Source organism: Schistocerca nitens, chromosome 3 (assembly GCF_023898315.1).
Source record: "Schistocerca nitens isolate TAMUIC-IGC-003100 chromosome 3, iqSchNite1.1, whole genome shotgun sequence".
Taxonomy (NCBI): domain Eukaryota; kingdom Metazoa; phylum Arthropoda; class Insecta; order Orthoptera; family Acrididae; genus Schistocerca; species Schistocerca nitens.
The window spans coordinates 487,006,369-487,022,405 of NC_064616.1; the positions used below are offsets into that span (position 1 = coordinate 487,006,369).

General features: G+C 39.6%; 1 protein-coding gene across 1 annotated transcript in view; it reads left to right on the plus strand.

The window, feature by feature from the left end:
* LOC126249633 (polyamine-transporting ATPase 13A3-like) overlaps positions 1–16,037 on the plus strand; it is a 264,428-nt gene that overhangs the window by 179,405 nt on the left and 68,986 nt on the right. Inside the window, exons 13-14 of the mRNA XM_049951311.1 lie at positions 3,286–3,439; positions 11,842–11,969. Coding sequence (XP_049807268.1) covers positions 3,286–3,439; positions 11,842–11,969 — 282 coding nt within the window. The remainder of the gene's footprint in view (positions 1–3,285; positions 3,440–11,841; positions 11,970–16,037) is intronic.

Consider the following 16,037-nt stretch of genomic DNA (forward strand, 5'->3'; position numbering starts at 1 on the left):
AGTAGCATGGGGATTATAGCCTGTGCAATGTTGTGGGCACTTGTTACTTTACTCTGCAGAAACATCAGATGTGACCACCAGTTGTAACTGATGTCCTCCCCGCCACCTTTCCCACTGTATTGCCTGGAATGGAACCTGTCTGTCATGAGCAAATTCATTCTGGAATAGGCAGCTCACCAGATATACACCGTAAATGTGTATGTCCATCACTTGCATAAAGACAGAACCGCTTCTCATCACTGAAGACAACATAACAACTTTCCAGTCCCCATTTAATTCTTTCATGACACCAGAGTAGTCCTTGCTTGGTGGTGTTGTGGTGTCAATGGTAGCCTGTCCAGAGGCACACATGATCTTAATCCTGTTGCAAGCAGACAGTTCCCAATGGTCCCTGATGACACAAGGGATGGAAGATGTGCCAAGATTTGTTTTGGATGATGTTCAGTCAGCCACCACTGCTCACCTGATGCATCTGTAATACAAAGTTGTACATAATCTGGTCTATGGGGATGGGAGTGTTGAAAGCAACAACTCAGCACCAATTCATTGTACCCATCATCTGCAACAACCTATCAACACGTCCCTCAAACTATGTACAGGCCCACATTGTGACCTCATTAAAATGACTGATACTGTTCAACATTTGTATGTACTCATCAGTGGGGCATGACTGTACCCTAGAATGGATGTTAAAAAAACTTTTCACCTCTAAACTCAGCACAGTTAATGCCTACAGAGTCAAAACAGAGGGTACACAGAGAGGTGTCCTGAGTGCCATATGATCACCAGTGATCATGACAAATTAGTCACTATCGCAACATCATATTGTGCATATATTATAACCTGATGACAGTGAACACAGTCCTTGAGGGTGTCGCACTTTTTTCTCCTGGCAGTGTACTTCTGCATAATACAAGTGTAACTTTTACAGATTCAGATCAGGGACTCAAAAATGTGGCAAATCACATGGTAGAGAGCAATAGCTCTTGCCGCATGCACACACACAAACTATATGCAGTTCAGAACTTTAAGAGGCTTCCTTCTAGTACATATCTTAAGTACAGTAAGCGGTTAAAAGAGGTTAACAGAGCAAATTTCTTGGGATAACAACTTGATGATAAATTCAATTGGGAGCACATACAGCAGAACTGCTGAAGTGCCTGCACAAACCTATATTTGAAATGCAAGTGTTATCACTCAGAGCTGACATAATATAAAAAGCTAGCAGTCTTTGTTACTTTCATTCCATAATGTCATATGGGATTACTTTTTGGGTAATACATCAAGCCGAGCTGAGATTTCCCCAAGTACAAAACCATATAATATGAATTCTCTGCAGTGTGATCTCAAGAACATCCTGCAGAGGCATGTTCAAAAAACTGGCAATAATAACTGCTATTTCCAGAAAAAACATTGTTCATTAATGAATTTTGTCAAAATAATATCTCTCTCTTTCAAACCAACAACTCTAGATCATAATACCCCTATAGACAATGTTCTCATACAAAAACGGAAGTTAAAGAAATGCATGTTTACTCTGTGGTAAACAGATCATCAGATGATGATACACAGTTAGTCACATTACATAACTTAGCTCTGTGCACAGTTTAGAAACACTCAGAAAATGATTGAAAAAGCTACTGAATATGTTGAAGAAGGCTTAGAAATGTCAACTCTGGTAAAGTTTACAATGAGCATAACGCTAGTTCTAAATTCAACATACGAGGGTTGACTGAAAAGTAATGTCTCCACCTTCATAACTCTTCAACAGTTGTCAGCAATGGTATGCGGCAGGTACTGGCTTGTTCCGTAGCCTCATCTCTACAGCTCCATTTGCCAGGAAGCCTTAGCAGTGAACGGTTGTGTTGTTACAGTGTAAAGTATGGAACCCTGTGCAGATGGTCGGTCAATGCAATTTAAGCAACGTGCAGTCGTCGAATTCTTGACATCAGAAGGTGTCACCCCAGGGGAGATGCATCAGAAAATGAAAGCAGTTTATGGTGATTGTGTTGATGTGAGTACTGTGCATCGTTGGGCAAGTAAGTTTAAAGATCTTGAGCCGGAACATCTGACCTGTGTGACAAACAGAGTTTGGACGTCCTGTGACAGCAACCACAAAGTTTCACAAGCAAGATGTTGACAGATTGATTCAGGACGATCATAATATCACTCGGAGAGAAATTGCAAGGACAATCGGCATTTCACAAGAACATGTGGGTCACATGACAATGCCAAACCACACACTTCATGTGCCACCACAGCAGAACTTCAGAGACTGAATCTCATCACCGTACGGCATCCTCCATACAGTCCAGATTTAGCACCGTCTTACTTCCATCTGCCCCTGATAATGAAAGACGATCTGCGGGGACACCATTATGCTTCTGATGAAGACGTCAAGGGAACTGTGAGACTGTGGTTGCGGAAACTAAGTGTCGACTTCATCCATGATGGCTGCAAAAAACTTGTTCATTGTTGGCAGAAATGTATCCAATTGGCTGGTGATTATGTGGAAAAGTGAATATTGGTAATTAAAGATCACATTCTAAGGATTTTTTCTTCATTTGATTTGTTAAAATATTCCCATCCAAACTCAATTATCGAAGGTGGGGGCTTTACTTTTCATTCAACCCTCGTATTTCTTAATGAGTTTGTAATGATTTTTGGAGATTGTTTTCCATAAAAGATAATTAAATTTAGTAATAGGAAGTTAGTCAAGAAATCTTGGACTACTACAGGTATAAGAGTGTCTTCACAACAGAAAAAGGACGTCTACATCTACATCTACATTTATACTCCGCAAGCCACCCAACGGTGTGTGGCGGAGGGCACTTTACGTGCCACTGTCATTACCTCCCTTTCCTGTTCCAGTCGCGTATGGTTCGCGGGAAGCAGCAAACGTGTGGCTGTCTTAGGATTACAATTTGGTACATATTACCATATAAAGTATAAAGTTTTTACCACTTTTAATCATGCTACTCTTAATGTATTGTAGTGTGCACTTTGAAGACCATGGTATCAAATGACCAAAGTCCCTTAAATCCTCATCTTCATCAAGATTGTTTTTCAGTGAACATTTCCTGTAACATTTATTCTATCTTTCGCACAGAAATATTTTATTTTATTGTTTAATTTCTTTCAAATGTTTACATTTTACCTTGTCTGTTACATCATTATGTGATGAATGAATTTTCATGTTAACTGAGCTTAAAGCTGTCCATTTCCACTGCACTATTCCAGTATGTGATTTTACAGGTGCTTATATTCCTCAACATTTTGTTTTAGATTCCATATGAAGTTGGGATTCTACGTCAGTTTCCTTTCACATCTGCAGCTCAGTGCATGTCAGTCATCACTAGAGTTCTGGGCAGCAAGTTCATGACAGTTTATTGCAAAGGTGCCCCAGAAAAAATTGTTAGCCTGTCAAGGAAAGAAACTGGTAAGGTGTAAAATAAATAACACACATCCAGGGGGGGGGGGGGGGGGGAGTCAAAGTATATCATATTTTATTGCCTTCTTTATGTGGGGTTTCAAAGACTAAGTGTTTGTAAACAAAAAATCCAAGCTTAATTTTGCATCGCAGTGTAGAAAGCTTAATCTATCATTTTGAAATACTTAAAAATTTCATTGACATCTGAAAGTGTGTTGTGGAAATGTCTAAAATATGTGAAAATGTTTACAGAAAAAGATATCAGTTAAATTTACATCAGCATTCTTTTTTAGATTCCAGCCAGATCATTTGGTTGAACATCTAGCAGCTTTCATCGTAGCTCTTATCCATTGCCAAGCATTATGACTTCTGTGTGGTAGTTACACTCCTTCTACACAGTAGCACTTTGGTTATGCTATCTGGGAGAGCATCTTCAAAGAGGCGGAACAAGTTTTTAATAAATATGTTGCTAAAAAAATAAGCAGATCATGTAATGCAACTTTCACAGACCTGCAATGATCACACTAGACATTAAATGATGTATTGTGGTGGGCAAGTGCTAATAACTTCGCCACAGTGTCTCAGCTAGAAGTATGGTTATGGTGGACTGTGTCAGCAGTCTTACTGCAGTTGTAATATAACACCAGTAAGGAAACAACTATACCCAAACTTGCTGACATTTAAATTACCTGATATGATTGGAATCCTAAGAATACTTCATTTAAACCTGCTCCAATCCTTAAAACAGCTGTCTTCTCTTTTGGTCCTAATGACTTAACTGGTATTAAATGCACAATACTAAGAAATTATTAAGTCATTTTAATTTCAAGTTCTTTTTGCAACAAAATTAATTTTCAGCATTACCTGCAATCAGTCATCTAACATAATCAGAAGATCCTGGTTTTCAATGAATTGTCACACAATGGAGTTTTTAATTAGTTTGTAGATGAGTAAAATAAAAAAATTGTCAACTTACTTACATTTGAAATTACAACAACAGTAATTCATAAATTTCAGCTTTCTATATTAAAAGTGAATAGGGTATTATTTGACATAAAACAAATATTACAGTATTTGAAGCTAACATTCATATCAATGACTTAAAAATTATTTATTGTGCAGTTATTTTGAAATTGAACAAAATAGGAATTGCTAGTAACAGGGAAACTGTAGTAGTTATAATTTCTAAATATCTAGCTGCCTCAGCTCAACATCAGTACAGACAGCTTATTAGATTCCACAATATGGGCAGCAGTATGTAACATGAGAATTAGGACATGTTTGATACAAATTTAGCTCTTCATAAGGGTTTTGTTGTCACAAATTGATGGACAGAATTTACATCTGGCACGTATGGAGTTCAGATTTCCACCACTGGAGCTTAATAAAGAAGTTCCTGTTTGTATCCTTCTGCCAATCGCCCCTGATTGTTCCTTTTGTAACAAGTTTTTTTCCAGTTCATGAATTCATTGATCTAATGCATATAATGTAAAGAAATTGTCATACATAACATTTTGTCCTTTCAGTTCATGTGTCAGATGTATAATAATATGCACACATTGATTTTTCCTGACTTTTGGCCTGGTAACTTGCCTCTAGAGATTTGTTTTACCAGATTATTTAGTTGGTGCATAAATTTGTAGCATTTTTGTTTTGTGTGTTGGTATTCTGGTTGATGTGGGTTTACTTGTCAATTGTCATTGTTTATTTGTAGTTCACTGTTGCTATTGCTGTTTACATATTGTTATTTTGTCATTTGTATATAGTGAGTGGAGCTGTGAATGCTAGAAAATGGAGTGCCAAGTGGAGAATAAGGAATATTTCTGGCAGATTCTTCTGTTTGAGTTCAGTAGATGGGTGACAGCACCAGAGGCAGCCGGAAACATTTGTGCTGTATAAGAGGATAATGTCTTTGCACAGAGCAAAGCAAGAAAATAGTTTTCTCATTTTAAGGAGGACCATTTTGATATGTCACTCCACATTCAGGAAGAGCTTCAGGGTTTGGTGATGATCATTTAAACATGTTAATCCACTGTGATCCACATTAGTGTACTCAAGAACTTGTAAATGTGATGAACTGTGATCATTCCACCATTGTGTAACATTTACATGGAATGAGTAAGACTCAAAAAATCGGGTATATGGATATTGCATGCTCTAAGCCAAAGTCACAAAAATCAGCAGGTGGCCATATGTACATATCAGCTTGCTCGTCATCAATTGAGTCGTGAACAACACTGACCATTGCTATCCTATATCATTTAGTGGTGATGAGAAATGGTGTCTTAATGTGAACCTAAGGAAAAGAAAGGAATGGTTGAGCCAAAACAAAGCACCAATTTTCCATGCAAAGACCTGCACACAGCCACAAAAGACAATGTTACGCATCTGGTGGAAGAGTGACAGTGTTGTGTACTACGAATTGCTTCCCCAAGGTGTAACCATCGCTGCTGACATTTATTGTCAACAACTGAGATGTCTTACAGGCACAATCCAAGAATGACCAGGCATGCGCGTGAAGTGATGCTGCTCCACAACAACGCCCACCCAATCTGATAGACTGGCAAAAAAAGACAAAAAACATTATACAGTAGTTGGGTTGGGGGTCATTCTGCACCTTCCTTATGCACCTGATCTTGCACCCTCAGATTTTCAGCTTTTCTGCATTCTATTGAACAGCCTGGAAAGAGCTTTCTTTTCAGATGTAAGTGCGCACCAAACATTGCTCGACAAGTTCACCTTAAAACCATGTGATTTCTACAGTTGCGGAATCAGAAAATTACCCCAACATTGGTAGACTGTTTTAAATAATAAAGAAGAATATGTTACTGATGACTAAAATCTCTATTACGTGTATCTGCTGTGTTTATTGACCTTATGGAAAAATGCTAAGAACTTGAGCACCAACCCAATACAAGAAGTAGCAGTATTGCACAATATCCATATAACAGGCAACTAAGATTATGCATTGTCTTCTCTGTGTATCCAAGAAAATGAAATTTTGACAAAACATTTTTGGCCAGAGCGCTGCACTATGAAGGACAAGTTAAACAGTCCCCGGCTAGCAGCCGCTAAAGTTCTATTCTGGGAGTAGTGCAGAAAACACGTTGTACAAACACGTAATAACGCCTAACCGGAGAACAAATGTGGGATAACTAAACCGGTGATTGTGGCAGGATTAGTGAAGTTAACCAGAGAATAAATTTTGACACTGGCAGGAATAGTTACAGAATTAGTGGTGACAAGATTGTTTGTTAGAACGAGGAAGGAGAAGAAACAGAGGCTCTCACAAATTACGGAAGAATATGACGATTCCATATTTATATAAAAATTTCGTACTACTACTTTTCGATCTCATGCTTCAGAAGCTAGAGAGTATGAATGAAATGTGAAACTATTTCCTATCGTAAAACTTTTTGCTTGTAGTAGGCCTAATAGGCATTTGATATTGGTACTTCGTGAATTATATTCTGTCGTGTTATAAAAATTACCATTTGTGCCAAAAGTCTCGTTTATTTGGTGTGTGTAACAATTGCTGCAATATTAGGCAGGCCTGTTTCGTTTTATCTAGCACACTGTCACAAAATACACGTAATCAGATCCAGAAACCACACCAGTCTTGGGTACGATTTGTATTAACAACTTTTCTGGTAGTAGACAATGAAATTTCATTTTTTCATGTACCAAAACGTTGACAAACTTTGATGAGGTAATAGATTCTTTCCCAGAAAGGAAAGTATGCCATATAAAGCCGTGGCAAGATTAGAGAGGAAAAAATGCTAGGACTTAAGGATTGAGGAAATGTGTACTGTATTGCTTGTCTCTTGTCTTTACTCGTTTTATGTATCCCACATTTAATTTTATGTCACTCGAAACAGCAGTTATTAGCTAATAGGCAGTAAAGACTGCAAATTTTCTGAAGAATTCTTGCTCTCCCGGTTACAAATAATCCCATCCACTATTAATTGCGAGATTTTTTTAAATTGGGGCAGGATATCAAACCAGCCAACTGGGAGCCGGAGAGGCACCACAGGACATTTTAATTTCCACTGGCCTGAATATAGTTTGATGGCACCCATTACAAAATATGACATGTTTGAATTTCACAGAGCGAAATACAGAGACGTGCGATGGAAAAATGCTGTGTGAAGAGGTGTGGCACTGCACTTCGGCACACTTAAGACCAAATAACGTGTCTTATGTTCCCTCGGTCATATATGTTTTATGTATCAGACTCATCAGAAAGATGTGCGCTACAAAATGATATTTTTGAAAAGTCGATTTTTTTTAAATTTTTTGCGTCCTACCTCGAACGCTCGAGGGAGAGGTAGCGCCACTATCTATTATTGCCCCGGTTCGGAAATATTGTAGATCCGGACGTGATGCGCAGAGCAGTCAGAGTTGTAGTGGGTAGGTGGTACTCTCCACGTGACCCGTGTTTATGTTAAGTGATTTTGCTGTTTCCTCTTTGTTTATTGCTCTCGTGTCAAATGAAAGCAAAACGGATTTCTGTGGCTGGGAGCTATCAAGTGAATTAAAATACATTCACATAATTACGGAAGGCTAAAATATGTTATTAGTTTCAGATTTTATTTTGTTTCCACCTTTCTGAGAGTCAAGCGTTAATTGCCTTGCAGAACAATAAAGTTATTTTTGTTGGTTGGTTAAAGAAATTTGACTTTTATTAATCTTTTTTGCTGAGACAGTCAATTTATTTGAAACGAAGTGTTTTTCAACTGTTCGCTACATTTCAAGTTCACGTTTTCATCTTCTAGCGCGTATGGCATTATGCCATAATAAAGAACCAAACATGAGATAATGCAGTACTGGTACTCCAAGAAAATTTACATCTGAAACTGGACATACGAATGTGCACTTTAAGCCGAATTATGCATTTTGGTATGGTTCACAAAATTCCCATGCTCTTGGAGTATCCTCTAATGTCTTGTTTCTTTTATGACATAATATAAGATCTTTTAATGTTTTACATGTACGAACGTACGGGCTTCCTGCGTCGTCATAGCTGCGTAAGCGCGGCAACGCCTGTCATCTGGCACAACTGCTGAAACAAATCTATTTCTAACAGGTTGCAGTTAAATATTCCGAATGGTTGTTTGAAAAGCGTTACTTTCAAGTAAATTAAATTTCCTTTTACGGAAGATGAACTCTGTGCGCAAATGTCCGATGAATTTCTTAAATCGCAGAGCATTTGACTCTCATTCAAAATTCAAATCTTTGAGGATGACCATTTAGAATATTTTCGAGCCCAGATCATCAGACCTTCATGTCGTTAAAAATTTTACTGTCACATTTGTGTGCGCAAAAAAGATCAACATTATGTGTGAAAGCTTAGCTTCTCTTGCAGCTTATTAATCTCAGAGGCCAATATTATACGTGAAAGCTTTTCTCTTCTTGTAGGAACACTATGTTCATTAATTTAAACCATTACCTTTTCCTATTTGTGTGTTCACACTACTTAACAGTGATGTTGCTATTGGCTGACTATACCACGTGTTCTGTGGTCTGAATATCCGCTGACATCGGCTGGCGAGATCGCTTGACATGAGCTACGACTGGCTTATAAAAGCACATCGCAATCTCTATTCCGGAAAGTAACATGCAGTGTTTGGTCAAGTTCGAATTTATACTTTCGTAATACGAAAATATGCAGTGTACATGTTGCTGCACATCAGACATCTTTCCAAAACGTGTTTTTCCCCTGAGTTTCATTTTCTAAAGTGCCGGGAAAGTCTACGCCGGTGTATAAAACCACAAGCATTGAAATGATTGATATGTGTTACAGTTCCGAGGAAAAGCATACTGTTACTTAACAGGGAAAAAGTGTATTTTCATCCGGGAGAAAGTTTTTTATAACTGGGAAATCCAGGAAAAATCAGAGAATGCTTTTTCCTCATCTACGTATACACCCTGCCTCCTGATAATCGGAATAAGTTGAATTATAGTACCAGGGCTCAAGGAATCATAAATCAGCATGTGTTTTTTGTGATTAAGAAGAAGGAGGGGATGTTTGAAAATGAGTCCCTCTGCTATATCCATAAAGGCTTGGAAGGACTTGCTGGAAGACTGAAATCTATCAAGCAGCTGAGGAATGGTTCCCTACTGGTTGAGACTAACAGGGCAAAGCAGGTGGAACTACTTAGGAATTCCAAAAAATTGGGTGAGTATAGTGTAATTGTTGATTTGCATAGCTCTCTCGACTGCAGAAAGGGTGCGGTCACATGCCGTGACATTATGGACATCAACATAGCTGAACTTAAACAGGTATGGGCATTACAGGCGATAGTAGACATAGAACAAAGGATGTTTAGGAATAATGGAGAAATTGAGAAGACGGCCACCTTCGTTGTGACCTTAAATTCTCCATCGCTGCCTGACCACATCGTGACAGGTTTCCTCCGATTAGTGTTAGGCCTTATGAACCTAACCCTATGCAGTGCTACAAATGCCAGCATTTTGCTCACACAACGGTGAGCTGCAGGGGTGAAGGGACCTGTCGGAGATGTGGAAAGGCAGTCCATGAAGCTGGGACTGACTGTCCCTCTCCAGCAGTCTGCGTTAATTGCTCTGGGAGCCACCCAGTCTGTAGCTGAGGCTGCCCTGTTTTTGCAAAGGAATGAAAAATCCAAGAAATAAGTCATCATGTGGATCCTCTATGCAGAAGCCAAAAATGGATATAAGGCGACAAAACCTCCTGTCTTTGCCACTTTTTATGCTTCTATGGAGAAGAAACTTTTTCCTAAGGTCGACACTTTCATGCAGACAACGTCCACAGTACAACCACTCACCACCACCATCACCACCACCACCACCACCACCACCAGCACCTGTACTTGCATGTGTACATGCCAAGGCAAATTGAGTAAGGATAAAGCAATCCAATCAGCTGCCACAGAAAAGTCCAGCAACAGTTCCGTAGTGAGTGTCAAGAAGGCACACGACCAGCAGGTGCCTGTCAACACCCCATTTTCCCCCTCGTCCTCGAAACAACAGGTTGCAGGGAAAGGTTCATGACGTTCAGATCAGAAGCGGTCCTGACATCATCAGATGTCATTCTTTCCCCATAGCAAGATGCCAGATATATTTTGAGTTTTTTCGTAATGATTAAATATATGTTTCTTGTTAGTCACTTAATTAACTCATAGCTCAATTACTTTTATGTTTAAACTAGCCTTCAGTAGTGGAAGTACTTCTGTAATAAATGATGTACATAAGTTCTGTTTAGCTGCCAAGATGTTTCCCTTCCTCGTAATTCACAAACTGAACCAATGCTTCATCTCTCAACAAGATGTTGAACTCAACGTTCTTCTTTTGTGGCTAATTTCTAATTAATGCAATTTTTTTATAAATATGGTGGACTTTATAACATTCTGATAATTTAACATTGGATATTTGCAGTTTATGTGCTGATTTTTCCATTTTGCCAGCAGCATCATTCATGTGACATCCAATTTTCTTCATTATGTGTGCATAAAGTTTTCAGTAGTTGTAGTGGTGCGTTAAATAAGCTCCCATTAGCCATGCTCATATTTTTGTGTAATTTTTTAGTGGTCTTTATATAGATGGGAAGTATTATACAAATGTTTTGTCCATGTTCCCCCACTTTACTTACCAAATGTCTAGATTTTGTTGCTATAAGGGGCATTCAAAAAGAAATGAGCCGGAGGCATAATTACAGAAACCAGTACCTGTATGTTAGAAGTATTGACCCTGGCTGTTGACACTTGTCCCACTATGACACAAGGCAGTGAATGGCTGTCTCATAAAATTCTCGGGGCTACGATGTTAACCAGTTCCGCACCAACAGTTGGACATCGTCGTCTACATGAGTGCAGGAAAGGTTATGCTGATGTCCTTCTTTGACCAAGATGGCCCCCTTCTGATTCACTTCCTGGAGCATGGGACAACAGTGAATGCCCAGCATTACTCGCAAACCTTGACCAACTTTCGCCAAGAGATCAAATCAAAACAACCAGGCAATCTTATCTGTGGGGTCATTTTGCTCCACGACTATGCAAAGCCTCATTCAGCCAACACAGTCGTGGCACTCCTGCAGAAATTCAAATGGGACATTCTTGGCAACCCTCCATACATTCCAGACCTCTCTCCCTTAAAAAGGCCCTGAGGGGCAAACGATTCACCTTGGATGATGACGTCCAGCTGTACGTGTGAAACCGCTTAATATCGCAACCCTTGGAATTTTATGAGACAGCCATTCACGGCCTTGTGTCATAGTGGGACAAGAGTCTCAACAGCCAGGGTTAATACTTATAACATCCAGGTACTGATTTGTGTAATTATGCTTGCGGCTCGTTTCTTTTTGAACACCCCTTATAAATATATTCTTAGTGAAACTTGTATTATTAACTAACCTATTTTTGTTTTATTCCTAGTGCCACGAGATCTACACAGAATACTTACAAATTATGCCTCTGGTGGCTTCAGAATTATAGCATTGGCATATAGAGATTTAGATCCCAAGTTTTCATGGTCCCAAGCACAACGAGCCAGAAGAGAAGTGGTAAATGTCCCTTGACTCAGTTAATAATGTATACACTTATCTAGTTGAATATAGTGTTTGTTGTTGTATTTTTCATATCATTGGTTCATGGTATGTGCTATGAATATGACATAAAATCAAACTCATTTTTAGTGTGGTAGTAGTAGTTCATTGATAGGTTTCCTTTGAGTATGCATTATAAGAAGGAGAAACATTTGTTGTCTTCATGTATGTCTGTCTGGATCAGATGCAAATGTTATGCAAATGAGAAGGATTCAGGTTTCGTTCACATCAGGATAGTTTTTGTGTGTCACGAAAAGGTTTAATGGCTTCATGAATTTTGTGTCCAGTCTTTGCCAATAGTGCATTGTAAAGTTGCAGGTTCACTTTGAATTTAACTTGTTGCTCATACAGATTTGTAGCAGTGATGGTATCTTTACTCAGATTGTTAAAATTTTAGGAACTTATTCAGACTAATCATTTAATATAAGAAGATACTTTGAATGAATAAGAGAACATCTGTTACAAATTTCACAAGTGTTCAAGAGTGTGAACAAATACCTGTGCCAACCTTCAGCTTCTGGTAGATAAGTGGTGAAGACATTTTGAGCTATAAATTAACAACCTATTTCTATATGGAAAATAATGAAAAAGGACTAACATATGTCAAAGGAATTTATTGAAACCAGTGGTTTCTACTTAGGTCAACAATTAGAAACAAGTTCTGGTGAAATGCTACGACTAGCAAACTCATTTATAATTATTACAGTGTACAGACCTGTGCTAGGAAACTTTTAAACATTTCTTGAAAAATTGGGGTTAAGAGCATTTGATTGTGCAATTTGCAGTATTCCCCTCTACAGGCTGTCCCAGGAGGAATGCTCAATATTCAGGGATATTATAGCTTGATCATTCATAGCAAAACAGTGTAGCAAACATGGACAGTAAAATTTATATCTTTAGAGCTATGGGTACTTGTTCAGTAGAAGAGATGTGTTTTACAGTAGCAAAAATGATCTAGTTTTCATCTCTCTTACGATATGGACTTTTAGAACCCACGTTTATTGGACATTTTTATCTTTCTTTACTCCATACTACCACCTCTCAAAATATGGAAAGCAAAGACTTACAATAGAAGAGATTGTTTCACAGTACAAAGATGAAGTGCTCATAACTCTTAAGGTATACATTTTAGAGACCATTTTTACTAGACTTTTTGCTTTGAATGATCATTCCTGTCATATCCCTGAATAGTGACCATTGCTTTACTTATAGCTTTATATTTCAGGTTCATTATGATGTGTCCATTTCGTTAATGGTCATAGTTACTGGGATATTTACGTGGAAGTAAGACACTGCGAAATTTCAAAAAGTTTACAATGAAAAATAGGGGTTGCTATTATTTTGCATCTGGTGCATATTACATAATATCTTGATGCATATGAAATTTAGCTAACATATTGAATTTTTCTTTAAACTTGGTTGGAGGTCTCTGTCTGTCACCAATCTCAAGAAAATAGATGCGATGTAGCACACTCATTTTCGATTGCACTTCACCAGCGATAATGTCAGAGTGAAATATCAGCAACATTCCTCATATTTCATAAACAGTATGAGATATTGAAATGAGATTTTGGCAAGTGATAGCATACAAAGAGGAGAGTATTCTGCTGTATGGTTACTATGCAGAACTTCACTATCATGTTATTCCACTAACTATGCACTTTTCTGATAAAAGAATGTAATTTTTAAGGACAACCAGTAACTGGAGAAACAAGAAATGCTATGGGTTTTGGAACAACATAAGTAAAGTCATTACATGTTTATTTTGTACCTGGGATTTCCTATTTCATAAGATCGTGATCTTAATTTTCATTAGTTTCACTTAATAAACTAAGCAACTCACTGTTTCAGAATTCTCTCACAATTGCGTCTGCTCAACATGTTAGTGATGTGAGACTGTGTAAACCCTGCTGAGTTCTGACATAAGAAGCAAATTTTAACATAGCAACAAGAGAATTGTGTAGGCTTTACTCAAAATTTCCCTCTCGTGACTCTTCTCTGAAAGTTACAAATGGTTAACTAACCAGGGGAAAATAAATTGCTGCATTTTGGCAGAATTCTTTGTAGATATTAACCAAAGAAGTGGTGACAATTGTTTTTGAATGGTCACTATGCAAGTGCAGGCGTGGAGGGGCCCTGCTTAATATTTACCAAAAATATGAGTGTAGTCATCAGTTTCAAATGGTATTTCACCTACAGTGCTCAGCATTTCCTCTACAACACTCTGAGTGACTTCCCCTCCCATTCGGGAGGACGACGGTTCAATCCTGCGTCCGGCCATCCTGATTTAGGTTTTCCGTGATTTCCCTAAATCGCTCCAGGCAAATGCCGGGATGGTTCCTTTCAAAGGGCACAGCCGACTTCCTTCCCCATCCGCCCCTAATCCGATGAGACCGATGACCTCGCTGTCTGGTCTCCTCCCCCAAAAACCAACCAACTTCCCCTCCCACCACCACCACCACTGCCGCTTTCCCCATGCTCCTCCCGCTGACTGCTCACCTAGCGGCCACTGCATTTTGCGCACACTATACTGGGTTCTCAACCTAAATAACTAAAAAAGGTGCAGACTGTCACATTAAGAAACTCTAGGAGTGTACACAATGAAACAGTCTCTTCAAAATGGGGAATGGCCACAGCAAATGCACCACATGGGTCAATATTGAGTTCACTTTTGTTATTGTTATGTATACATTATCTGCCATAGATATCATATCCAGGAGCTAAGCTGGTAATGTGGGGTGGGGGGCCAGGATTGGGGTGGGGGTGTTGCAACTCTTAACATGTAGTGCAGTGAACCTAGCGTGTCTACATACATATTCTGTAAGCTACCATACAGTGCATGGTGGAGGGTACCTTGTACCATAACTAGTCATTCCCTGTACTGTTCCACTCGCAAACAGAGCAGAATGAGGGAAAAACTGTCTGTATGTTTCCATACAAGTTCTGATTTCTTTTATCTTGCCTTTGGAGTCCTTACGTGAGATGTACATTGGTGTCAATAAAATCGGTCTGCATTCTGTTGAAAGTGCCAGTTCTCTAAACTTTTTCAATGGTGCTTCAAGAAAAGAATACCTTCTTACTCCAGGAATCCCCATTTCAGCTCACAGTGTTTGCATAATACACTCCTGGAAATTGAAATAAGAACACCGTGAATTCATTGTCGCAGGAAGGGGAAACTTTATTGACACATTCCTGGGGTCAGATACATCACATGATCACACTGACAGAACCACAGGCACATAGACACAGGCAACAGAGCATGCACAATGTCGGCACTAGTACAGTGTATATCCACCTTTCGCAGCAATGCAGGCTGCTATTCTCCCATGGAGACGATCGTAGAGATGCTGGATGTAGTCCTGTGGAACGGCTTGCCATGCCATTTCCACCTGGCGCCTCAGTTGGACCAGCGTTCGTGCTGGACGTGCAGACCGCGTGAGACGACGCTTCATCCAGTCCCAAACATGCTCAATGGGGGACAGATCCGGAGATCTTGCTGGCCAGGGTAGTTGACTTACACCTTCTAGAGCACGTTGGGTGGCACGGGATACATGCGGACGTGCATTGTCCTGTTGGAACAGCAAGTTCCCTTGCTGGTCTAGGAATGGTAGAACGATGGGTTCGATGACGGTTTGGATGTACCGTGCACTATTCAGTGTCCCCTCGACGATCACCAGTGGTGTACGGCCAGTGTAGGAGATCGCTCCCCACACCATGATGCCGGGTGTTGGCCCTGTGTGCCTCGGTCGTATGCAGTCCTGATTGTGGCGCTCACCTGCACGGCGCCAAACACGCATACGACCATCATTGGCACCAAGGCAGAAGCGACTCTCATCGTTGAAGACGACACGTCTCCATTCGTCCCTCCATTCACGCCTGTCGCGACACCACTGGAGGCGGGCTGCACGATGTTGGGGCGTGAGCGGAAGACGGCCTAACGGTGTGCGGGACCGTAGCCCAGCTTCATGGAGACGGTTGCGAATGGTCCTCGCCGATACCCCAGGAGCAACAGTGTCCCTAATTTGC